This window comes from Haliotis asinina, chromosome 7 (assembly GCF_037392515.1).
Source record: "Haliotis asinina isolate JCU_RB_2024 chromosome 7, JCU_Hal_asi_v2, whole genome shotgun sequence".
In the NCBI taxonomy this organism is placed as follows: Eukaryota; Metazoa; Mollusca; class Gastropoda; order Lepetellida; family Haliotidae; genus Haliotis; species Haliotis asinina.
The window spans coordinates 32,051,230-32,078,565 of record NC_090286.1 but is presented as its reverse complement, the minus strand read 5'-3'; the positions used below and the strand labels follow the sequence as shown (position 1 = coordinate 32,078,565).

Below are 27,336 nucleotides of genomic sequence, written 5' to 3'. Positions count from 1 at the left end.
GGTGAGAATAAACTCACCTTTATCTTGGAAAACGTATATCCTGATGTTTGAACAAGTGAATCCTGTTGAATGAAACTGTCCATGAAATCCTGTCTCACCAGGGTTCACAAGTGCCAAGTCAGTAAGAAAGCTTTGGGAAAAGAATAGTCCTACCAGCAAAAAGATCATTATCAGATTCTCCATGGTGCTTCTTGTCAAAGTTTCTCTTTTGACGGACCACAAGTGATGCGGCGTTACATGCTGTCGCTGAGTTTTACGCTAGTCAATACTAGCGACGTGAACCCTCTAATTTTATAATTAGAAACGAGAAAGCGATATCGCGAGACGAGACGAGACATACTGTTCGGCGTTATTTTCGGATCGGATCGGATCGGATTAGAGACACGACTTGTTTATGGCGCGGAACTCGTTCTACTTTTCTGTGTAGACCAAGGCGGGGTTAATTATTCAGAGATTCAACACTGTCAGTTCTGATTCCACACATGGCATATGATGACATGTGTCAACCAAGTCAGCCTGCTTGTCCACCCGATCCCGTAAGTCGCCTCTTTTTTTCAATCGATGACAGCGCCTTTAAACACTCACGCGCCTTATCAACGTAACTATGATACGCCGTTTTTCTCATATTCCAGCAATATCAGACAGGGACACCAGAAATGGACATCACACTTTGTAACGATATAGGGAATTGAAGCCGGGTCTTTGGTTGAAGAGTGAATGAACACTTTAACCGCGCCAGGCTATCCCAACAAGGAATTTCCAGGGTAAATACATCATCAAAATAATCGAGATATAATTAGCAAGCCTAGCTTGCAATTTTTCATATCAACTCAGCTTTGAGAAAAGGAGAAATTATTGTATTAATAAAAGATTTCATTAGCTCTGTGGGCGTGTGGTTTCGGAGTTTTGTATTTAGATGGTCAATTGTCAAACCACTACCCACACTCGACATTCAGCGATGACATGCGAAATATATGAATCATAAGAACTCACCATTCTCCTGGAAGAAATACACCCTGTTGTTTGACCCCGCAAACCAGTATACAAGGTCACTACCATGGAGTACAATGCTGCTGTTGTTTCTATGGCCGATGTCGGTAAGGAAGTCAAGGAAAAAGAAGAACAAAATGATTTTTGTCAAACCCGTCATAGTCTTTGAATCGATGCTTCTGTGAAGAAATGTGGCGTGTAGTTCCGTGTGGCGTGGGTACCGTAGATCACGCCAGAGATGACTTACACCCTAACAGGTTTCCCTGCTTGAAGCAATCCGTGGCTTGACGTTAAACCACAGGCAAACTGTAGCGCAATTGGGGTTGCGCAACATAGAGAATATGACTAGTCTTCTTATATGCCAGCGAAGCGAGCAAAGGTTGGCAACGCACTTTCCTCGCTTCGGTTCGACAAATATTTTTCATGTCAAAATAAAATATCGCCACCATCAAATGTACACTCTCATTTCCTCACTTGGCTGTGCTCTCACATTTCTTAACCCATGTTTAGTAATTACTCACGTGAAATATGTTATATTCAACATTTTAAGCGCCACTCATGGTATTCAGATCGTTCTTCGCCTCCATCAGGGATACTCTATAACACACTCTCTATATAGGCTCCCTGCCTCCATTACCCCTGCCAGCTTCCAGCTGAATGGAGTGATTGAACATGAATAAGCAGAAATTAAAAAGAAATACCATTTCGCTATTGTCAGAATTTTCGTAACATTTATTCTACATAAAAACACTTCTGGCGTAATGGGTGAATGATGCAGGGGAGGTAACTGTAATTATTACCCACACCGGCGAGGAGATCCTATGTAAAGCTAAAGCTCGGGGCAGTTAACATTACTTTCACTCGGGATATATTTCCCATAATTACTCGTACTTCGTGGGGTTACTCTCTAAATATTCCAAACAGAATAATAAGACCCTCCTGTTCGTTCACTCCGTTGACACGGAAGCTGGAGGGGGGAAATGGAGGCGAAGATCTGATCTACCGCGAGTTGCGCTTAAAATGTTGAATAAAAAAATATTTCACGTGAGTAATTGTTCAACATAAGGTTGTAAATGTGAGACACAGGTAAACTGTAGCGCAAATGGATTGTGCAGTATAGAGAAAATGACCAGTCTTCTTACATGCGAGTGATGCTGCGCAACCCCATTGCGCTACAGTGTGCCTGTGCTTTGATGGTAGCGAGATTTTATTTTGACATGAAAAATATTTGTCGAACTGAAGCGAGGAACGTACGTTGCCAACCTATGCTCGCTTCGCTCGCATGTAAGAAGACTAGTAATTTTCTCTATGCTGCGCACCCCATTTCCGCTACAGTTTGCCTGTGGTAGAACGCGTGGGTGCAACAATAGTTTCGGATCGGATCCGACTTTCGGCTCGCTCCCCGTTCACAATGGAGGCCAGTTTTACGTTTATCTTACCTCGCACATGCGCGTGGTCGTTTTCTGATTGGCTAAGCGTTCTTCAGTTATTTTTTTTCAATGTCCACCACCCGGCTCACCTCCCCACTTACCAGATAAGCTCCGTGGACTACCGTCTTTTGCATTACGTATCTTCTAGTTTTAGAAACATCAACATGACGAGACACATGTCAGCTTTCACACCATCCCCCCCCCCCCCCCCCCCCCCACCGACAAACTGTAGCGCAAATGTGGTTTCGCTCACATATAATACTGGGCATATTCTCTAGGCTGCGCAACCCCACTGGCACTACAGTTTGACTGTGCCCCCACCCTACCCTCCATCAACGTTCCTTGAGCATGTAAATCGACAGTCTTAGAGCAGACGACCGTTCTTAGTCAACCCGATGATCAACCATCCGCTAGCAGACGACAAACGCCCGTGTCATCCCATTCATTTCGCTGGTGTCCTTGCAATGAGACCCGTGAAGGTCCGGGGTAGAATAGGCCTTCAGCAACCCATGCTTGCCATAAAAGACAACTATTTTTGTCGTGCATAGGCAACTAACGGGATCGGGTGGTCAGGCTTGATGACTTGGTTGACACATGTCATCGGTTATCAATTGCGCAGATCGCTGCTCACGTTGTTATCGCTGGATTGTCTGGTCCAGACACGATTATTTACAGACCGCCGCCATATGGCTGGGATATTGTTGATCGTGGCGTAAAACTAAACTCACTCACTCACTCCTTGCAATGTACCCGCTACCAATGACAACTCACTCGGTACATCCTGGTAGGACCCCTCTATCTCAACTAACACTGACATTTATTTCATCGAAGCTGGGAGACCGTCACGTTTCCTGAATGAAGCGATCCATGGCTTGACGTTGAAACTGGTACAACGCGCACGAGCCGCGCGTTTCAACAGTAGTTTCGGATCAGATCCGATTTTCGGCTCGCGCTCTCCCCTGTACACAACGGAGGCAAGCTTCACGTTTACCGTACCTCACACATACATGTTGTTTTCTAATTGGCTACGAACTCTTCTATTATTTTCAGTTCTTCATCAACCTTCCTTGGGCATCTAAATCGACGGTCTTAAAGCAGACGAACGTTTTTCTTAACCAACCCGATGATCATCCATCCGCAAGCAGACGACGAACACCTGTGTCATCCCATTCACTTCGTCAGTATCCTTGCAATGTACCCGCTACCAATGGCAACTCACTCGGCACTTCGTGGAAGTACTTCTTTATCTCAAATAACGCTGAATCAGGTAAGAGGCGACTAACGGGATCGGGTGGTCAGGCGCGCTGACTTGGTTGATACATGTCATCGGTTCCCATTTACGAAGATCGATCGTCATGCTGTTGATCACAGGATTGTCTGGTTCAGACTCGATTATTTACAGACCGCCGTCATATAGCTGGAATATTGCTGAGTGCGGCGTAAAAGCTAAACTCACTAACTCACTGAATCGCGCATGATGCACGGAAATTGCCGATGTTATGCGAATGCAAATCGACAGAAGGGAGGTAACTCTAAATCTGTTTTTTTCTGTGTCGACTGCGAAATCTACCTGTGGCTACGAAAAGATTTGCCGGGCATCCTGATAAATAAAGTTTGACAAAACGTTCAAATCTAGTCCCTGTGAATGCTAAGAAGAGGAATTACATCGCAGCAGTTATACTAAGGCAATGCTGATAAATAAAGTTTGACAAAACGTTCAAATCTAGTCCCTGTGAATGCTAAGAAGAGGAATTACATCGCAGCAGTTATACTAAGGCAATGCCGGTGGGAAAAGCAGCAAGATGCAAGATTCGAATCGTTTGAATCACACAGGTTTGCTGAAGTGTACGATCCGATACCAATTCTCCAAACAGTTTAATGTAAATGAGGTGTTCGGTAAGATAAATACGTTGTTCCCTGGTCCCTCAGGGCCCATGGGTTGATGTTCAAATATCGAGGGCACAAAATTCCACATTAGCGGGAAATACTGTGATTCGAAAACCTTTACTTATTTCACATACATTATTTCACAATTGATCTTCTGGGATAATAGACGTCTAACGGATCGGCTGGTCATGCTCGCTGAATTATGTGACACAAGTCATAGTACCCCATTTGCGTAGATTGATGCTCATGCAGTTGATCACTGGATTGTCTAAGCTAAATTATATACAGACCACCGCCATATAGCTGGAATATTACTGAGGGATGTGTTAAACAACCACGCAATAACATTAGACGAAAGCCACACAATTACTACACTACTGAGTCTCACAAAAACCTTATGGGAGGTCGGGTCAGGTAACCTTTGAGACTGACCAATCAGAAATCGCGAGAGTGGACATTCGCACATACCTTTTGATTTTTTTTATCTCGAAAAGGTTCGTACCCGAACGATTACGAATGTTATTTCGCATACGCTCGCTGCCGGGTGATGCACAAATATAGTGCATCAACCGGAATATATAAATATTCAATATATATTCAATATTAATGAGAGACCCGGGAACCAGGATGAAATATAGTCGTGTATTGCAGGTAAAAGAATAACCTGTTTCAGTTGAGAGGTTGCAGGAATATCTAGTGATTATGGAAGAGTTGTGTTTTTTCGCTGATAAATGCTTTTAAGTGAAATACGTAGTATTTCATCTCCGAGAGGCGATTATTTTCGCAGGCAGGTTTTTGGCGAACAAATGGAAAAGTTGTCTTCTCCCGAGTTCCAAGCAATGCTACTCAGTACATAGTGCACCGATTTTTATAATTTTGGATTTATTTGAAAGAGAATTTATCTGGCTTTATTTCAATAAGAATCCACAGAAAATATTCCACAATATCCCATCCAGAATTCGCCCATAATCGAGAGTAGGATGTTTGACAACTTGATGCGCGTTCCTTCTTTATATGTGTGTGGTTATCAGTGTACGCTTGTTGGAATCAGGACGTATTATTTTCAGCAATACAAACACCCGTGGAGTAAACAGTCACTGAAACTAGTGTTTTTGGCAATACTCAAGGATGTCATCTTGTGGAAATATTGGTAACAATGTCAACAGAAACCCCAAAGCGTATATACTGCGTGTCAAATACCAGTGGTATGTGCGGATTTTTGTTTGTGGAGAATCTGAATATTTTGTAAGTCCCTCCGATCACTAAGTAGTAGCTGTTGTCTGATTGGTTAAATCTTTTCAACCTTCTCGCGTTTCATTGGACGGTCACAGGTCGCTCAAAGGTTACCTGACGCGACCTTCTACTAGGGACTGTTAGACTCAGTGGTGGAGCGTAACGAATAACACTGAGACTCAGTTTCTTAGACCGTGCCGCTTTTAACAATATTCCAGTAATGTCATGGCGGTGGGCACCAGAAATGGACTTCACACATGGTGGGAATCGAACCCTGGAAATGGAACAGCATGGTGATGGAACACTGCAACCATTAGGCTACCCCACCGTCCTATGACAAGAAGAAGTTGGTAACTGGCGCAGTGCTGATCTATGGGAAAATAAATTAGCCGGACCTTTTTCACCCCATACGTTTGTAACAAGGTAAGTTCACAGTGAAGTAGTCCAATTTCCAAACTTGTCCACACACTATTTCGCCAAAAATAATGCTCAAGAAATACTGACTGAAATCATGACTAAAACTGTTATACCAGTATCTAATTGGTGGTGTCAGTTCAAATATACACTTATATGGAAAGGTAGATAAATTATAAGATAACATGCTTTGACTGTTTCTGCGGTCAAAAACCAAACAACAGCTTGTTAAGATATGTGCACAGTCATATGCAAGGACTGCGAGTTAGTTTAGTTTTATGTTGCGCTCTGCAATATTGCGGCTGGCTGTAAATAATCAAGTCTACATAAACAACATGGGCATCGATGGACACAATTTTTATAGGATGTGTCAACCAAGTCAGCGAGCCTGACCACCTGATCCCATTAGACACCTCCAAGGACACGCATGGGTTACTTATTGCTGAGTGCAGCACAAAACTAAACTCAGTCACTCACTCATGGGTTACTGAAGATCAGTTCCAACCCGAATCTGCATGGGTATAGTCGGCGGACTGATAAATTGCAGTCTAGCTTGAAAACTAATAAACATAACATACTCAATGAAATGTAGTTAACATGTGTGCATGAATGGGAATGTTCCCAGTAGAGCTGACTTACAGTGCATTCGTGATGTAAATGTGCTTAAAATATAACAATGAAAGGAGTCAGTGGCGAGTCCATAAAATCTAAGAAATGCCTGCATGAATTTCAATGTGAACCAGACGCTTGAAGCAGGTTGTATGAGAAATGTCCTGTGATGGGTGAGCCTAGTGGTTAAGGCATTCGCTCATCACACTGAGTTCGAGTCCAGACATGGGTACCGTGTCTTTCCCCAGCAGTGATATTGCTGAATATTACTAAACGCTCTCAAACTATACTCGCTCATGAATGAGAAATGTCACTGTTGTGCCCCTATCACAACATCAGATTGCTCATCCATGGATGGTATAGTGTATACAAACCCCTGAAGAACTAAAAACCATGGGTCATCATCAGGCCAGGGCATGGCTACCAAGCTAGCCTGTGAACATCTGAGACGGAATGAGTCTTCAGAATATTTGTCACAATAGGACATTTACAATATTGGGCAGACAAAATCTGAAAAGGTTACTTTATCGGTAGGTATGTCATTGTACACTGCCGTGATGTCAGTCACTAGATGGTATGGTCCAGACTGGATTATTTACAGAATGGATCTGAGAGTTGGTGAAGATCTGGGCTAGAACTGGTCTTCGATAACCCATGTTATAGTTTGGCATGAAATGCATATGGACCCGTTTTTTGTAAATAACTCTTCCAGTGATCCAGTCGATCTCAAACTTTGCAAGTGGATGTTTTGTCAGAGAACCTAACTAACCGATTTTAAGCATTTGTATGAAAGAAACTGTCTATGTAACTGTCAACAAAAACAACAGAATGCTGACAGCTTGCAGAGGGAGGGAGCCAATAACCTGTAACAGCGGCAGATTCTTTCATACAATTGCATAAAAACGGCGATTTACATGTACAATGTGAGTAGGTAGTCCACATGCATTTCATGCCAAACTAGTTGCATGAGACTATATACCATGGTTAATGCATATCATTGTGTCCTTATTGTGTACATTGATGCTCATGATGTCAATCACTTGACTGTCTTGATCAATGGACTTGATTATTTACAGATCACGGTCATATACAAGTAGCTGATACGTTGATGTCTACAGCATTAAACAACACCAATTACCATGATCAAGTGATCCTCATAAGGCAACAGATAACAGACAATGCATGTCAATGATATTAACAACACAGTTTAATGACGGAGCGATGTTCCAGTGGCAGCGAGGAAATCAGTGTCAATGACATGCCAAAGATAGGCAGCAACAATGTTATGTACAACTCGTCAATTTCTATACACATTATGATACAAAATTCATACAAGGCCAGTGATTTGCGACAACACTGGCAATAAGCGTGTTATTTACAATGTACAGTAAGAATAATATACATGGAGGAAATTAAAATTACAAAAGATGAAAAATGAGATTTTGAGTTTATCATCCCCAGAATTTCCTAAATTGGTCACTTATCGCACTAGTTTTTCAGTTGAGACAATAAATTATTAACTCGTATAATGAATTCCAAGCGTTAATACCCAAAACCAAAAAATGCAATGATAATCATAAAATGAGAAAATAAAAAACTTGTATTGTTGTAAATCATAATTAAACTTTCACTTAGAGAAACTGAATTCTTTCATAAAATTGTTACGTTTTATTGTTTTCATTGAGTGACCAAGGTCAGAGTTTTATGCCATTTCTCAGTACAATTAATACTCAACATAGCACATCTTGGGCAGGCCTTGATTTCTCTGCCTTTCCTTCATCATAAGTCAATCTGAGACTAAAACATCCCATAACGTGACACCGAAGATCACTAAAATGTCACAGGTTTACTCAAAAAGAAAGAAATCGTTCTCCCTGCACATCACACCGATACACACCAAACATTCATCCTTAAGGCCAGACCAGTTTATTTATTGTTTTATTGAGTTTTGTCCTCAGAAAACGTACACGCAGGAGAAAAATTTGAAATAAAAAAACTAAAAAAAACCCACCAATCAAAGCAATATTCCTTTTAAATACTTAAAGTACTGTACTTCGGCAATGTATGAAGTGTAGATGGGGGGAAAAAACAAAAAGAAACAGTCAAATATATTTTTTCGTGTTAGTTTACATTTTTGTCCGATAAAACATTAGAATTTAATTTTCTCTACAGGGAAAATTGGTTTCTAATGGTCGTCATATTCTGGGCAGATCCATAAAACAAGAAGTAAAATCGGTGTGGCCTTACTACATATTCAAATTTTCAAAACCCAAATTGACCAAACACAAATAAATATGTTGTAAACACAAGAAAAATAAACAATTCATTGCAGGAAAAAGTGCAAAATTAACTCTACCTCTCACTAATGAAACTGTGTAATGACTGACACTGAAGCACTGATAGACATATAACCACCGACTTAGATTTGTCTACAATATCTACAATGAGTTGACAAATCTCGTCCAGGGAACAAATACCCAAACTACTAACTCTCCTTGACCTGAAATACAATAGAAAAATCCTGTAAAAAATTACTAACACCTGATCCAAAATACACAGCTTGACTGAATACACGGAATTGAAATATATGTATATCTCATTAACGCTGATCAAACCAACTGAAAACCCAATGGCAGCAACATGAACATGTAATGACAGGAATGAAAGAGATGAAACAATGAACTATGAACCTAAAGTGTAAATAACAGTAAACTAGAATGATGGTTACATGGGGTCGTCTCCCCTTCTCAGAGCATCTCACACTGCACAGAAATGAAAGACATAAACATGATGAACTAGAAACCTGGTAATAACAGTGTACAATAAAGATGGTTACACAGGGTTGTCTCCCCTTGCCAGGCCATGTCACACTGCACAAGTCACCGAATGTAGATTAGGAAAGATTCTCTTTGAATATCACAGTCAACCTTTGCTGAAGACCAAACCTTTCACTAAAGGTGACTAGGTTGATCCTTATCAATTTTTGATAAACTTGCAGATGTATCAAGCTAAAACTGAACACACACTTTGAATATTTTGTCACAAAGAACAAGTGTTGATTTGAACTGCAACTGACATTTATTCAGGTTTATGGCCAATACTAAAAACCTTTTTGGGAGAGACCTATTTTGTTAAACATCTAAGATGGAGGGGGTGGTGGGGTACCATAGTGGTTAAAGTGTTTGTTCGTCACATCGAAGACACTCTAAAATGGATTACGTTTTTCTTTATATCTTTTTCCACATTTGTTTTACTTCTGCATTTCAAAATTGACTAGGAAGTTTACATTTTTCCCCAGGTAAGACTTGATAGGCATGAAAGCTTTATGTCCCAAGTTCAAGTATCAAATACAAGAAATGAAACTTTTTTAAATAACAGATGATGACAGTCAAACCCAGAACATACTGATCAGTAGTCAGGCACTGTAACCATTGCATATTCACCAGGCATTTTGTTTAGAAAATATGTCCAAGCTACATATGTTCAACAAGAATTACTCTTAATTATAATAATAATAATATACACAGAATTAAACAAATATTATTAAATCATGTTTTGATAGTTCATAAGTTGGATAAAACACCTCTCCTTTGATCCAGCAAAAGCTCTTGGCAGCCATATTCTGGTATAATTCATGACAACTACTGTTTTCCCACCCTGACCAATACTTCCCTTGGGCATCACTATGTTGACCAAAACTTTGGAACTGTCTTATATTCTTCATATATTAACTAAAATGCCATCACCTATGGTATTTCGTACCAATTCTAAAATCAAACCTGGCCATAAAAACCAAAACCAAAAATTTCAGAACTTTTTTCTCCCCGAGTTGAAACCTTCACCGTGTAAAATGGCCTCACAACAGGAAACCATGGCAGTGACTGATTCGCTTGAAAGACATGTCAAACATCATAAATAAGCAAAGTGAACGTCTGCAATGACCATGGGACGAATTTCTACAACATCAAATACATCGTGTATCCCGCATCAGAACTTGCATTTTCCATTGGTTGAAACCGATAGCCAATGGTAAACAGAAAGCAACAGTTTGCAACCTTACAAAGAACAATTTAGCTGACAAATCTAGTGGTTCTTGCTAAGAGAAGACTCAGAATCCAAACGCTTAATAATAAATATCATCAAAAGCTGTAATCATAAAGAACAAGGAGTAAACTTCTAGATGACTATGTGTAGATCAGAGATGCACAGATCACAGTTCAGACATTCAGTGAATACTGATGGGGTTCCTGATATGGTAAATGTCAATGCATCCATATTCTTTCATTCCACTTGTAAACAGCTGCACATAGCTGGGACACACTGTGTAGCCTACAGCTTGAACCACATGTACAGCTGAACAAAGTAATTAGCCTACAACTGGGACGAACTGTAGCCTACAGCTCGAACCACATACACATTACAGCTGCACACACTAAATAGCTTTCAGCTGCAACACACTGTAGCCTACAGCTGGCCTACATAGACACTACAACTGGGACACACTGTCAAGCCTACAGCCATACACAGCTAGGACCATATACACACTACAGCTGGGTCACACAAAGTAGCCAACAGCTGGGACCACATACACACTACAGCTGGGTCACACAAAGTAGCCAACAGCTAGGACCACATACACACTACAGCTGGGTCGCACAAAGTAGCCAACAGCTGGGACCACATACACACTACAGCTGGGTCACACAAAGTAGCCAACAGCTGGGACCACATACACACTACAGCTGGGTCACACAAAGTAGCCAACAGCTGGGACCACAAACACACTACAGCTGGGTCACACAAAGTAGCCAACAGCTGGGACCACAAACACACACTCCTTTGTTTTAGAAAGTTGTTATCCCTATTCCCAATATGTTCTTTCAAAAATCATACACAGGTATATAAACACTGTCAAAGGCCTAACACATCTTGAATATTAGATAATAAGTACATTCTGCCATCCAGCTGGACGAAAGATGGAGAACTGTACATGTACATGGTATCTGAACTTAAACTTGACGTGTATGTAATACTCCAAAGATTTAAAACAACTGAACTTTTCACACAACTACAGTCAATCTGTAGAGTGAGATACACTGAGGTTGTATGACCATGCTCAGGGTGTCAAACTTAGCTAAGGTGATAGGAGCTCTTAGTGATAGGTGCTCGAATACCCTGACATTGACTCCTGACTGTCACAACATTTAGGTTGCTTTGTACAACGGCACTCTGGTTCTTAACAACTCATTTGTAGTTATCTGGATGTATCTTTCATGTCCCAGCTGCTAATGGGGAACATTCCTGGAGTTGCGCCCCCTCGCCTGCTTGAGGCGCAGCGGTAGTCATGGTCCAACAATTGTGGGTTAAACACTTGAGGGAATATACTGGGATTGCCTGAAATACAGTTACACATAAACGGTTTCATTTTCCGGAATAACAAGAATGAATTACAGAAGCTGGAAGTTGACAGACTTGAACAGTGAGCTGAAACATATCAAAGAAATTTGTCCTCATCTACATTACATACACACTGCATTAATGATCTCATGGTCATTGATAAACAAACATAGGTTTAGTTTATTACTGTGTAAACCATGAGCATCAATGGTGTAAAAACTTGGCGCCACCTTTTGGTAAAGGGGGATAACTGAGGAATGTTCCCCATTCCTCAACAAATCTATACCATACACTCACTCACTCAAACCAGAACCACAAAGTTGATTATGAAAAGTGATTTTAAGTCTCCAAAACATGACTTTTGAACGTGACATAAACAGTCATGAAAAGAGAATGATCAGCACCAAACACATTAAAACATCAAGTCATAAATAAGACTGAAGTTGAAAAAATATTTTGACATGACAATATAGTTCCTTGATAAAAAAAAACTACATATACTTTGAAATCAAAGCCAAGTGGTGTAATGTTTTCTATACAAATGACATACTTACAAGCACTTTACAAAGGATTTACAATATTCACAGTATGTATATAGTTACCAAGAGAGGTCTTGAAACCTTTCATGGCAGCCTTATCATATTACGCATATCGAACAATTATGACATAATTTGTGCATTTCTTCAGCTGCAAGCCCATCAAACGGTACATAGATTATGAATAGCACACTTACAAAGTATACAATTATGGATTAAGTGAGACAGGGAAATTAAAGCAGTGTACACTGAGGAAATAAAGAAAGAAGAATTCCTATCAAACTGAAGAATTCAAATTTTTCATCTATAAACAGCTTTCTGTCTACATGATGTTCATTCTAAAATAGCTGATTCAACATTGACAAAATCACAATTCTCGTCATGATGAACAACAAAAGTTAAAAAGTGAGAACGCAAATATCATTTATATCTTCTACCAGTAACCTTAAATCACATTTTCTTGCAATTGAAACTCAGTTTTAATTACTAAATATGCTTGTTGTTAGCATTTAAATGAGACAACATGATATAGATATATTTGTTGACCAATCACAGACAATGTTACTCCGTATGATGGCAAGCTGACCAATGAAAATATCTGATGCACATATGCCACTGAGATCAAGATAATGTCAACTATATCAGCTTGTTCAGGAAGTCCAAGCAATAAACACATTCAGTTTCTATTCCTGCTTAATCTGTTAAAAAATCCTATCCAGCACTGGACTATCACATTTGATTTGTTATGGTCAACAACTGTTTCTACACAAGAACGTTGATATTCCTTCTAAGTATCTTCACAACAGTCGACCAATTCACATGAGCAAAGACCTGCACGATATAATTCTAAAGACTCTTTTGGAATGTTTGGTCACTGATAATCCTCCGAGAAGAAAATAATTTACATCTCAAGCACTTGTAGAAGCTGAGAGTCCAGCACATCTTTGCATCCCATACCCAGTCCCATCCTGTCAAGGGGGACTCCTCGAGGTCTTTGCCTTCAGATTATATACACCTTATACAAAATATATCTCCACTGTACAACCAGGACCATGCTAACATGGTCGTGTCTCCAATCCTCATAAGAACTCCCAGCACTTCATATGAACAACGGCGGCGACAAGCATGTGGTTTGGTTTCAGACAGTAGAATACACTCCATGTTGAAAATATTGGAATAATACACAGTCTCTCGCGAATGAACAACCACAGTTAACCACAGTTATTAAGCACCTTTGAAACAACATACTAGTTAACAGTAAAATAGATTACAAATCTAGAGTGTTTTTCCTCTCCTGAAGGGAAGCTTTCCTCTGGACGGGCAGTTTTTCAGCAGAACTTGGATGCAGCCTGTCAGGGGACAATGCCCTCCTCAGTAACGGGGAACTAGGCTCACAGCTCTTCGGCCGAGTCAGGGTTTTCTTCGTGGTTGGGGTTGAGGGCTGGCCTCCACTTGTGGGGTTCAGGTAGGAGGGGATGGTCTGCTGAGGCATGTTTGAGCTTCCCACCTGGTGGCCATGAACACATGCTAGAGGGGAGGGGCTGCGCGCTGGGGAGGAGGCAAGGGGAGAAGGGGAGGGGGTGCGAGCAAGGGGCGAGAGGGGTATATTATGAACTGACTTTCTCCTGTGAGGAGATTTGAGGCTTTGTGACTTCTTATGCTTGTTGACAACATGAAGGGAACTGGGGCGACCAAAGTGAGCTGTGTTGGCCGGAGAGTTTGGAGCACTGGAGCCAGGAGAGCTACTATTGGAGCTCATATTGGCTGAAGTGTCTGGAGTCCAGGGTATAGTGAGGGGAGGCGATCGCCCTGACTTGGGAGGAGGGGTGCATTCACTCGATGAGTGAGCTCGGAATGCTCCAAGAGCCCGGGATGGAGTTCCTGGCGAACCAGGATGAGCCATGTGACCTTCTGCTTTCTTAGAGCTGAGTCGTCTCAGGAGTGACCTCCCGGTCTTCTTCTTATCGCCCTTGTCTCGCTGTCTCTTCTTCAAAGATCTTCTCGCCATCTTTCCTGGATGTGACCCCTTCTTTCGAGCACCGGTTCTGATGGATGTATTCTCAATGGGTGTGCTGCGGATGTAGAAGACATTGCCGCTGCTCATGAGCTGCACCACCTGAGTGTGGAACAGGTTCTCCACTAGAGTGTCGTTAATGTGGGTGATCAAGTCACCGGGGCGGAGTCCTGCCTCAAAAGCTGGACTGTTGATAATCACATCCTGTGAAAAAGATACAACTTTCATGAATTTCAGCTGATACATCCGACAAAGAGAGGCTTACAAATTGACATTTGACATGGCTATAGTGAGCATTATTCTCCCAAAATATATACCTCCAAATCAAAACCACGCTTTTACAGCAGAATGATGAATCTCATCTTGACATTTATTGAAGAACAAACTGAGCAGCTTAACACTTTCACCTTCAGATTAACAAGTCTAACTATTCTTGAGTCTATATAACATGTGAACAATACCAGACAAAGGGTGACTCATTATTCTCAAGGTTCACTGAACTATTGCACTCAACCTTTTATAGATATATGATTGTCTTTCCATGATACACATAAATGATTTTCTTATTAGGTAAAAAGGATAAAAAATTCTCTTCAGCAGTGAATGAGTATGATTTTACTCTGCTTTTAGCACTATCCCAGCAATATCAGCTTTACACATTGCACTCATAAGGGGAATGGCACATGTGTCTTTGGCGCAATAAGTGAACGCTTTAACCATTAGGCTACCCCCACACCCACTGCTTTAGGAAATACCTTTTTGTGACTTGCTTAGTGAATAGAGATGAAATTTCAAAATTACACCCCACCCCACATCACCACCCCTCCCCCAACTGACAATCTACCCTTGATACCCACCGTGACGATGTGTTGAATGGTGTAGACATCAGTACTGCCGATGTACACACGGATAGACTGGAAGTTAAATCCAAACCCACGAGCACCCCTCTTGACAACAACAGGAGGCTTGAGGCTGCGGGCTATAGGGGAGGAGTCACGGTTAGGGGAGCCATCACGAGAGCTGGTGCTGGATCCTGAACCCCCAGGGGAGGCAACCGATGTTGGAATGCTGAAGTCTGGGGAGAGAGACAGGTATTATTAGGACGTCAAATACAAGATATAGTCTTAGTTATTACAAAGATTTTACTCTTTATTCAAAGTACTTGCAGACAAAACATAAAAGGTAGATTCAAATACTATTAATTTGGGTGAATAAAATTAGATAGCTGGGAGTGTCCTATAGAATAGCACATCAATCGATTATTCCCTTTCTGTTTTAAACTACCAAAGGTTCAAGGTATAAATTTTGTTGTTGAAATTTTGAATTGTAAAACTGCTCGGCAAATAAACACACAAACAAAGTGGCAAATGCTTAACATTTACCAACACAATCTTTAACTTTAGCTGTATGCTTTATGGAACAAAGAAACGTCTATGTCTACGTACAGAGAGTGTATGTGTGAGCATATGCCTGTGTTAGTGCTGAGTGATGTTAAGCCTCTGTGTATTGTATGAGAGTTATGTATGTGTTTTCATCCCAAAATTAAAACACAAACTTGGACATATTACAGCTAATAAGGTCTACAGTAAAGTCTAGAAAACTACAGGACTGACATTACTGTTACTATAAATAAAGGAAATAATAGGTAACACTCACTTTGCCGACACCTACCTCCTGAGTGTATAAGCAAGGTGAGTGCTGTTGCGGATGCTGACTTCTGCATGCCACACTTCTCCGTTGCCGGTGCTGTCCCTGCTGCTGGCTTCTTCCTCTCAACATCCTCCACCTTTTCCTTTGCCTCATCCACCGGAGACAGCTCTACAAACACATACATGAATATTAACTTTGTTGGAGACAGTCAAATGAGCAGACCAGTATGATGCTGCAATATTGCAGCTGTATCACAGTGGCCAAGAAATAATCATCCACGGCAGGCGGAAAGCCAACATCATTATCAGTACTTCTGTTGAAAAATAGAGGCATTTTGCAAAATTCAGAAGTAATCCAGTGTTTGACATTATGAACATACATCCACCCAAATTGTGATGTGGTGATATGCACTTATCCTAATGCAAGTCAGTAAGCTAACCTGACCAAAAGATACATAGACTTGCCATGCATGACAAATGCAGGCCCACATCTTCACAGATTTGAGCATCTGATGATATGAACCTGATCTGACCAATGGAAAATTATCAGTTATATGAAATAATGAAGTTAGATTATACGAAGATTTTTAATTGTATGTCTATGCAATACATTGTATGTCTATACAGATATAAAAAACCCATAAAAATCTAATAATACTATGGGTCAAAATTCGAACAAACCTGTAGAGGTTGCAGAGTTCTCCTTGGGTTACATAAAAGCATTAAAATGTCCATTTGAAATTCTTATAATCGTTGTAACAATATTTGAATAAAATATTTGCAAAACAAGAAAATACAGATTTTTCTTGTTCAATCACCTGTACAGGGCACCATGGACCCCAACAGCAAAGAGCAGGTAACTCTAAGCTATAACCTTGTTCGTCACTTTCCATGCTGTCGTTATTGTGTTCAGACATGTGTGGTCTCCCTCTTCTACAAGCATTAGCATGAAGCTAACAATAGGATATCACATTTATTCAAAATCATGTCAGTACTTGTCTGTATATATGCATAAGCTTGACCTTTGACATATGAATATTTTCACCACTGACCTTTAGAGCCACATGACCTCTCCTCTTCTGAGGAAATGGCAAGTCGAGGTATGATGTTTTTGATTGAAGGCTTCGACCTTGTGATGAGTGGGGAGCCGCATGAGTCACTGTCTGTCTGGGAGGAATCCGAGATGCTGGTGTTGTCACGGGAACGAGGGGTGCTGAAAATAAACATGGCACAACTGATACCATTCCACACACATGGTTTTACTAACATGATTTTCACCATCAACAACAGCTCCAAAATGGGTCCTTTTTCATTTAAGGTCATGAATTAATTCTTTAAAGGTTGAGCTGACAAACTAATTGCAAAACTGTTGGCTGGACCCAAAATTATAGACTGGGCTGCCAGAGTAATCACTAAAAGGCTGGACAGCCAAAATGTAGGCGGGACAGCCAAACTACAGGCTAGAGAATAAAACTGTATGCAGGACAGCCAAACTAAAAGGCTGGAGAATGAAACATTAACGAGAAACTATTGGCTGGTATGCCCAACTGATTGTTACACTAAAAGCTGAACTGAGCTAGAAACTGGGCTGCCAAGTAGAAAATGAAACACACTGCTTCTCAAGCCTAAGTGAACCTTGGACTACACCAGTGTTTACATCTATGTCAACAACCTGTATACCAGCAAGTCAGTACCATGTGCCCAATTTCTACCTTATGTCAGATGCACTGAACACATCTTCATCCATCTTGATGGTACTAGCATCTGTCCGTGAGTCTGTTGTGTCTGACTGCCGGTCTGTGCTATCCTTCCTGAAGGCGTTCCTGACTTCGATGGATCCCTCAGAGCTCTCCGACTGATTGGAGTCCTTCCTCTCCAGCGCTCTCCTCTCTAACACTCGTGTCCGGAAGTCATCAGCACTAGAGTGGCGGCGCCTGTCTCTCTCACCAGGATCCTAAAGAGAACAAGGTATTATTAATGACAGCTATAAGCGCTGACCTAACATTACATCTGAAATAATGGACACTATATACTGCTTCTCATTCTGTGAAAAACTCATCAGAGAGCAGCTCATTGAAATGCAAAAGTTGGCGGTGAAAGGGACCTACTATTTTTTAACTACTACATTCAAGATATGTGAAAGAGGTTGCAAATAATTAAATTTGGATCAGACAATCCAGTGATTCAACATTTCAATCAATGACTTATTTTGCTGGAGTATATGGCCACACCATCAAATCCAGTAGGCCTGCTCTAAAAACCAGCATGGACTACTGATGGCCTATTACGAGCCTGGAACCCATGAGAGAGAGAAGTCTTAAGTGTGAACTGAGGTTGAATAGTGTTTCGATGATGGAAGGCCCAAGAGTGTCCTCAGATAGGATTTGGGCAAGCTCATACACTCGATAAGAAATCCTGGCACTATTTCACAAAATGTTGCAAACAAAGATAACAATATCAGGAACTTTTCGTCAAAAGAGCCAAGTTAATTCAAATATTGTAATGTGAGTAGCAACAGGGATTGTGGAAGGCACTGTTACGAAATGGGAGAGCCAGTTACTGTTAGTAGCAGGATGAATAACAAACACAGGCATGCACTGGAAGCGGGACAGTTAGTGGAGTTTTGTGTCAGTCCAGTTTTAGCAATGCTGAGCAGGGGACACCAAGAATTCATTCACACATTGCACCCATGTGTTTCAAATGGTTTCATATTTCACATCCGATTTCACATAATGATATTTGACATGATGTTATTTTGCCCTTTACAACTGTTTCTAAATAGAGAATGTCTGCTTATCATCACAAATTTTAAAGGCCATGTCCCGAAAAAAAGCTAGGTAAATCTTCCCATTAAAGTACAAGCTTTATCTTCTTTCTCAGAAATGTGATGCTGTGATTCTGTTTCTTAGACATTTACCAGTTCAATTAACCACAAGCATGGCATGATGCTGACAAACCTAGACAAAGAATAATTGGGATGAATCTAAGAATTCTGAAACACTGTCACAGGTTTTTAATGTGCCTATGGGAAGAAACCCTGCAGGGAGAACTGTGCACCTTAGCCTACAACATCACTTCTGACCTCTCCATACCTTGAACCATCATGTTTATTTTTGTCTGATCCATTTATGAAATTTCAATTATTAGAAACAATGTATTAAAACAAAGCCCATATTCATAGACCATTTCTACCCAAAAAGAGGCCAAACAGGTCTTAAAATATACCTGCACATATTAGGAGAATGGACTCACTAAATTGGAGAAACAAATCTGGTTAAACAAACCACCACTTTAGCCATGGGACTATTCAACCGTCTCATGCATGGGCAGGACATCCGAGGGAGGCATGCCATCCATACGTACTACAGCACAGAGACAGGCTGACCAGATAAAACCCCCCACCTTGACTCTAAGTACCTCATGAAGTTCATCTATCTTGGAGTACACCTTGTTGTAGCGTGGGCTGCAGGAAGAGAAACTGTGGAACAGGGGGTCATCAGCATCGTCCTCAGTGTCCTCGGCTTCTAGTTCGTGATTGTACCGGTCAGTACGAGCTGTGGACCACAAAATTGTTAGTTTAGTACATCTTGAAGGACATTGAGCAGGGCTAGCTGAGTACACGCCTTGAGGGATCATACAGGGCTAGTTTGGTGATGTCTTGAAGGACATTACAGGACGAGTTATGTACAAATCTTGAACCAGGTGTGACATCATGACAAGGTCAGTTGAGTACAAACATTGATAGAAATGACAGGGCCAATAAGTATAAGTCTTGAGGGATATTACAGGGCTAGATCAATAGAAGTCTTGGGGGATATGTAACATCTGTAACATCATTGTTATAACCATACAGTATTGTATCAATAAAGCAATGTAAAGACTTCTAATTCTCATACAGCCAACACATCCTGTTTTCTAAAGGCTCAAACATACAAAACAAATCCAGACATAAATGTTCCTGGATGTTCCTGGATGGACTAAACTCACTGTCGAAGTAACTAGTGTCCTCATCATCATCCAGCTGGGGCACAAACTCCGCCTTCTGTCGCAGCAGGCTCTCCCAGTTGAGCCCCATGAAAAAGACATGCTCCTTCACCTCCTGTGCCCCCGTGGTTCCGAGTCTGGCCACTGGGTTGTTCGTCAACAGATGGGTGATCAGGTCCTTGGCATCATCCCGTCCCTGCCACTCGTCCTCTGATGGCCACTCAATCTCCTCTGTAACATCAACATGCACTGTCAGAAATCAAGTAAACAGCTCCTTAGAACAATATTGTTAAAAACTAAACATTCAAATGATTTATCTGGAAATGCTTTCACATCCTCGCCATCACAGCTATAATAACTCCTAAGATGTCAACTTCTTTAATCAGGACATAATCATTCCAAACACACTAAAAGTCGCATAAAAAAAAATGAGAATCAAAGTGGACAATTAATCATTCTTCTTACTATTTGTTTCTTGGAGTCAAGGGTCCACTGTCATGATAATTCTCGTTGCTCTACAACTATCGAAAGTCAATGTTACAGTTTAGGAGGCACGGATGCAACAGGAAATGTTAAGAGATCTTGTGAGGGCTTTGTGAAACAGGTCCTTGGGATCCTTTCATAAAGCAGCTTTTGCTCAGATTAACCTTATCTCCCATTCTTAAACATTTGTGAAACAGGCTTAGGACTTTAAATGCATTCTGTAACCAAAAACACATACCGTGAATAACTTGGGCAAAAAGTTCCTCCGTAGTGTCTCCGAAAAATGGCACACATCCCACCAGAAACTCATACAGGATAATCCCCATGGACCACCAGTCCACACACTTGCCTGCAACACCAGCAACAGCCTTAAAACCGCTTCACAGATGTTCAATATCTTGTACCAACAGATTGCTTCACTGCATGTAATTGAATTATTTGTCTGTTGATGCAACCTAATGATGGTGGCCTTAATTATTTATAGAGTCTTAACCAGACTGTGCAATATTCTTTGCTGTCACAGGTCTGACCACCTCATCCATTTGGTCAGGACTAGCAAATCTGAACTATAGATTCCATCAGTAAGAGCCTCAACAATTAGAGCAGCAGCAGCATGCTTGGCTCTTGCTCAGTCAGTTAGGAAGCTTAGGCAGTATAGGACAAGCACTCACCATATCCCTGACGGAGGATGACCTCAGGTGCGATGTATTCTGGTGTACCATACACCTGCTTGTCCTTGAACTGCTTGTAGTCCTTGTCCATAGCCCCTTCATATAAGTTGGTGGTCACTGAAACACATAATTTGGGCATTGTCACCTGCACTTAGCTCAGTGATAACTCCCCTTTTCTCAGCCATTTCTCTTCTTCTCTCAGTATCTTCTTGCCATCTCTCAGGGTCACCTCCAGTTAGGGACATTCATTATTTAAGGCAAGGGGTGGTGAATTTTATGGGGAAGCATGTACAATGTAAATGACCCCAATCCCCAATTAACGTACAAATAAGTGACATCCCCCGTTTGTCATACACAAAATCAATAACCCCCCCCTCCCTGCTTCACATAATTTTCAAGCATAATCATAAAATATTTTTATGTACAAAACTGCTGACCCCAGTGCATGTGTACCTAGGACCCCCTAGCTCACCAGAACATAATGGGTGAAACCCCCTTAAAATCATCACCCCACAAGCCATAATTATGAGTGGTCCCTTGCCTCAGTGTTTTCTCTCTCCCCTTCTCTTATTGCTTTCCTTCCAAATCAAGCAAGGCCAAATTGAATCTGCCTTTCTTCTGCACTTGCTTCAGAATTAATGATATGCAGTGCATGCTACAATAAACCGCTACTCATTACTGTTGACTTTCCTACCTTGCAAGGGACTAGGTGAGTATTTAGCAGGGTGGATTCATAGAAATCACATGTCACTCCTAGTAAAGGAAATACTGTTCACAATGATACACTTACAGCTCATGAGACCAATCTTGGAGAGACCAAAGTCTGTCAGTTTGACATGTCCAGTCGCGTTTATAAGTAGACTGAAAGAAAGCAAAGAATCTCAATCATCCTCAACTATGTGATATATTCTGGGACAGAGTGACTTTATGCCTCTCACAGCTATATTCCTATATCTATCATGGGATACTAGAAGAGGACTTCATTTACATATGTGAGGAATCAAACTCAGACCTATGGCATGACAAGTGAGTGAGTCAGTTAATATTTAATGTCACCTCGGCAATATTGCAGCCATATAGTGACTTGAACAGTTAACGATGAAAAGGACTATACGTATATTATAAAAATCTGTCGACGAAGGACAGTAAAACAACTAGATTATGATAATATGAAATATAACTAGCGTGGAATGTTAAAACTAATATCACTATTAAGACAGTACAAAATAAAAACAGGCTATAGATCGCCAACAACAGAAGCTAGATCACCAGACTAGGGACCATGGGGACTTACAGTACCTTTGCTACCAACATGGACCCTAGTTGGATTTACACCATCCCTTCAGCTGCTGGCGATTGTAAGAAATGCTAGGGACAATTAAAATACAGGAATATTATGTCTAAAAATCCTGGTAAGTTTAAATCTACTTCAAATGTTTTGGGACTTATGTATCCTCGGCATGACAAGTGAACAATGTAAGCACCAGGCTACAAATAAACAATATGCCAGCAGTATCACAGAACAGGGCTTCACATTATAATCATGTTGGGATCTGAACCCAGGCTTTCAGTGTGATGAGCAGAAGCACTTAACCATATCTCCAGGTCAACATTCAATAAACACAGGACAAACTAACATGGTAACAGAACAAAACACTGTCACTGTGTAGAGGCTTACTTGTCAGGTTTAAGGTCTCTGTGCACGATGCCGTAGCTGTGAAGGTACTCCAGGGCCAACACTGTCTCCGCGAAATACATCCTAAAACATATTAGATGAGTATTAATGTGGGTTTATGAAGAGGAAGATGAAGATGATGATGGAGGAGAAGACAGAAGGAGAGGATAGGAGGGAGAAGAGAGGGAGAAGAGAGGGCAAGACAGGAAGAGGGGAGGAGGAGAGAAGAGAGGGAGTAGAGAGAAGACAGGAAGAGGATAGGAGGGGAGAAGAGAGGGAGGAGAAAGAAGACAGGAGGAGAAGAGAAAAGAGAGGGAGGAGAGAGAAAACAGGAGAGGAAGACAGAAGAGAGGGAGGAGGAGAGGAGGAGGAGGAGATTTCAGTATCACACTTGAACATGTTTATGATTATATTCATATAAATTAAATATCCCAGCTGAACAACTTTGTTCGTATTCAATATCTGCAACTGACAGTGACATCTTCCTCACCTGGCCAGGTCGAGTGGCAAAGGACCAACGTTCTTGAGCAGTGTAGCACAGTCCCCTCCTTCAACATACTCCATCACCATACACAGATGTTTCTGTAACAAACATCACAGGTGAGGTAGACATAATCAAGCAAGTTCAGGATGTACAACATACTCCAAATGCTGGTTTGTTCATCATCATAAGTATTCTACCTTTCATGATGGTGTCCTAGCCTGGTATGGGTATCACAATCTGGATTTCAATACACAATCAGAGGTTTCTGGCATGTCAAAGGGAGGCAACTCAGTGGCACCTCAGATAACTTGGCTGCCCAGTAAGGTTGCAAGGATTAACCCAGACCGTGATTCGATATGATTTTCAATATCGGATCCTTGATTTGATAATTTTCGATTTGATTCATTATAAAAGTAGAACCATCAGATTTCATTTAACTCCCAGCTCTTTTAGTATGAAATCCATCAACTTGCCAATGTCTACTAACAAGAATTCTCAATGAATAATTAGCCAGGCGTCAACAAATCATGTTTTGCCTTATTTCAGTACTTGTAACTGCTTGAGCCAGGAGTCAAATTTATGTTCTGGTATTGTGGGAATAATTAAAATGGGCATTTAAATGTTGAATCTAAATAGTGATAATGGTTACTAAAAATAGAAAGTAAGGTCGCAAATTCGATTTTTGATGAATTGAACCAGATCATTGAAGACGTAGCAACAGCCTCTTCAGATACCATGAGAGAGACCTTAGTAACTGACCTTTGTTTCAAAGCTGCAGTACATGCTCACAACGAATGGATTGTCTGTGAAGGACAAGATGTCTCTCTCCAGGAACACCTGTTCAATCTGGTTCCTCAGCATCAGATTGTGTTTGCAGATCTTCTTCATGGCAAACCTCTGTCTGCTCTCTCGGTGACGCACCAAGAACACAGCCCTGGGACACAACAGAACAAGAATCAGAAAAAACAGCTCAAAAAAAGATTTTATTTTACCCAGACTTTCACTCTTAAAAGAACATTCTTGTTATACAGATCCCCTGATTGTATTTTTTCAATAATAATAATAATGATCATAAAAAAATATTTTCCCTACTCAAAAAGTAAAATCCTAATGTTTTTAATGGCTAAAAATGTAAACTTACTAGAAAATTGTTTTCAGATTGTTTTTCACCCATATACACTTAGTAAATTGCTAAAGGTGAAATAATTTTAGAATTTAGAAGGAATATTGCTTTGACTGGTGATTTTAGTTTGTTTGTCTTTTTCCCCACTGCTGTCTTTAGGTTTTCTGAGGAAAAAAAGTCCCTAAAACAAGAAACTGGTCATTACTTCCATGCGAAGGACATCTTCCAGTTTGTACACAATTACAGCCAAGCAGCATCTCATGTACTTACGCATAAGCACCATTACTGATGAGTTTGATTGTCTCAAAGTCTTCTTCACATGGAGGCTTTTGCTTCATCAACTTCTGAATCTCTTTGCTCTGGTGAACAATCAATAACATATCACTGCCAAATGTGGTACATTTGCTAACATCTAAAGAAGTCAGTTATAAACACTGGTGCTATTGGGTACCAAATTACACAATGGAATGAAATATGATTAAACTGAATCTTAGTCTAAAGATTAAAAGGTTTCTAGGTACTAAATTGAAAATATTACAGAGATACTCTTCAGGTGCGGCAACAGCTTTTTGAGAAAGGGTGTGTGCAGTGTGTGTGCACACTAGCCAGTTAAGCAGGGGTGCAAACTTCACATGAGTTAATAGTCATTGACAAAAATTTCCAGACAAAAGGAGTATGCACAGACACCCCTCTGGATCCGCCTATGCTCACATATTTCTCCCATACAGGTCAAACTGCTCGTGTATCACTAGAAATGGCCAAAAACCAAGTATTTAAAAAAAACAACATTTTCAATAAGATGTAACAAACCTCAGGGTCCTCATCTTCTTCTTGGAGTTTGCCGTCAAAGTGGTCATCCACAATTGGAACGTCACTAATACCTGCAACAGTGCCACAGTACCATCAAGTCTCGTTCTGCTCATCCTCTCCTTCAATTGTTAATGTAGACGTGGAGAGGGGTAATATACATTTCAATATAGCCATTCATGATGTGTCAATAATAATCCTCCAATCTTCCAGGGGGGTTCTGATGAGCCCAAGCTTGGTCAAGTGAGGTGAGATGTGGTTTAATGTCGAACTTAAGGATATTTCACTCATAAGACGACGTGCATGCCTGTGTGCGTGTGGTTGTTTGTACTAGCCTAGGCTTAAACTGGTTTCATAGTATGAACTCACTGAGATACCATGCTGTAGTTAAGCACGGAAACGCCACTAATACACATTATTCTGAGTCTGAGACAGACCAGTCCTTATTGTGCCCATTAATGCCAAGCGCCTGGCATGGATCAACAAGGAACATCTTTTTAATGATGTGGCCGGGGATTGAATTTGCAAATTTGTACCCTAATCACTACACCACAGAGGCAGTCCAAAGTTTAGTTATGTCTTATTACTGAACCTAGTCATGTTCTATAGTTTTCCATACCTTCAAGAGGGTCTCTGTTGAGCCCAAGTTTTGTGATGATGTACTGCGGGATGTCTGCCTTGATGGTCTGTTTAGCCTCTCCTTCAGCAGCTTCAAGCAGCATGTAGAACTCCTCCGGATCAAACTCCTGTCCAGAGACAGACCATAATAGACACTCATACAAACCTACACTTTCTTAACAACTTGTGGATACATATCACATATCTGTATACAGACGAACCATAATAAGCTCTTACAAACCTACCCTGTCTTAACAACTTGTGGTTGACACACCTCAGTAATACATATCCATTCTCCAGGACCATTCAGATTGCAATTTAACTGGGGTAACTGAAGGAATAATTCACCACATGGGCATCTGCTGGGTCATGTTTTGAAAAAATCTGATGGAACAATTTGTTGGTGTTTCACTATTTCTTTTTTTTTATGTGTAAGTGAGTGACCTTGATTTAACATTGCTTTGAACAGAATTACAGTTTCATCGCTGCACATCAGTTTAATGTGCAAAATATATATATCAAATTGGACCATAATCACTTTACATTACTAATTTGAATTTTAAACCAAAGAATGTAATACTGTTGCCTTCTACTACAGATTTAACTGTCAGTATATAATCATGACATCCTAGAATACCAATTTGTGAGGAAACTGTACACACGTCAAATCTCCCCATTCATTATTAAATGTTATAAATAGCTACCACAAAATAACCACTGTTTGATCATGATTACTGTACTCAGCTGCCTTTCCAATTAAAGGAACTTCCCAAAATAGCGCTAACACAATGATGAAATACAACCAAACTTGGCCTGCACACAACGGCGCTGACGTACTCACCAGGCACTCCAAGAGCCTTGCGGGTCTTGAGATGATAATGAGAAGCTGTTTAATGAGGGGGTAAACATGTGTGTAGGCTTCAACCGACTTGTCCTTTGCCTGTGGGCAGAAAAACCTCATTAACAGTCTCTGGACTTGGTTATCTCCCTTGTATAAGTTTACTGTGTCATTTTGGGAGTTACCTCCCCTTGACTTCTATGGAATCATTAATGATACTTGATGTATCTGTCACAACAGCAGTGGGAATGATTTCTGCTTGCATTCCATATCAGTTAAACAGTCACTCACTGGGAGCATGTGTCATTAGAAGGTATTTATGTCACTACAGCTGTTTGAGTTACCTCCCCTTGTCTTCCATAGCTCTCTTGAAACAGCATATCTACCACCTTAACAGTAGGTTTTACATCATTTTGACAACTATCACATCCATGACTTTATCCACTATTATTGACAAAATCAGAGAAAAAGTTTCAGGACACTTTGGAGCCATG

The 27,336-nt window shown here is 40.7% G+C and overlaps 1 protein-coding gene across 5 annotated transcripts in view; it reads right to left on the bottom strand.

Annotated features, from left to right (window-relative positions):
• Nucleotides 1-7,748: 7,748 nt before the first annotated feature.
• The window catches only part of LOC137291646 (microtubule-associated serine/threonine-protein kinase 2-like), a 187,744-nt gene continuing 168,156 nt past the window's right edge, over nucleotides 7,749-27,336 (bottom strand). For 3 of the 5 annotated variants that reach the window (XM_067823062.1, XM_067823058.1, XM_067823061.1), the window contains 17 exons: nucleotides 26,846-26,944; nucleotides 26,006-26,132; nucleotides 25,390-25,460; nucleotides 24,850-24,938; nucleotides 24,216-24,390; nucleotides 23,463-23,554; nucleotides 22,976-23,056; nucleotides 22,088-22,158; nucleotides 21,298-21,414; nucleotides 20,865-20,975; nucleotides 20,147-20,374; nucleotides 19,562-19,713; nucleotides 17,872-18,113; nucleotides 17,212-17,372; nucleotides 16,167-16,328; nucleotides 15,368-15,585; nucleotides 7,749-14,714 (listed from right to left, as the gene is read on the bottom strand). In XM_067823062.1, coding sequence (XP_067679163.1) covers nucleotides 13,764-14,714; nucleotides 15,368-15,585; nucleotides 16,167-16,328; nucleotides 17,212-17,372; nucleotides 17,872-18,113; nucleotides 19,562-19,713; nucleotides 20,147-20,374; nucleotides 20,865-20,975; nucleotides 21,298-21,414; nucleotides 22,088-22,158; nucleotides 22,976-23,056; nucleotides 23,463-23,554; nucleotides 24,216-24,390; nucleotides 24,850-24,938; nucleotides 25,390-25,460; nucleotides 26,006-26,132; nucleotides 26,846-26,944 — 3,147 coding nt within the window. In that variant the 3' untranslated portion in view covers nucleotides 7,749-13,763. The remainder of the gene's footprint in view (nucleotides 14,715-15,367; nucleotides 15,586-16,166; nucleotides 16,329-17,211; nucleotides 17,373-17,871; nucleotides 18,114-19,561; nucleotides 19,714-20,146; nucleotides 20,375-20,864; nucleotides 20,976-21,297; nucleotides 21,415-22,087; nucleotides 22,159-22,975; nucleotides 23,057-23,462; nucleotides 23,555-24,215; nucleotides 24,391-24,849; nucleotides 24,939-25,389; nucleotides 25,461-26,005; nucleotides 26,133-26,845; nucleotides 26,945-27,336) is intronic. The other 2 variants (XM_067823060.1, XM_067823059.1) reach the window with 2 other exon arrangements.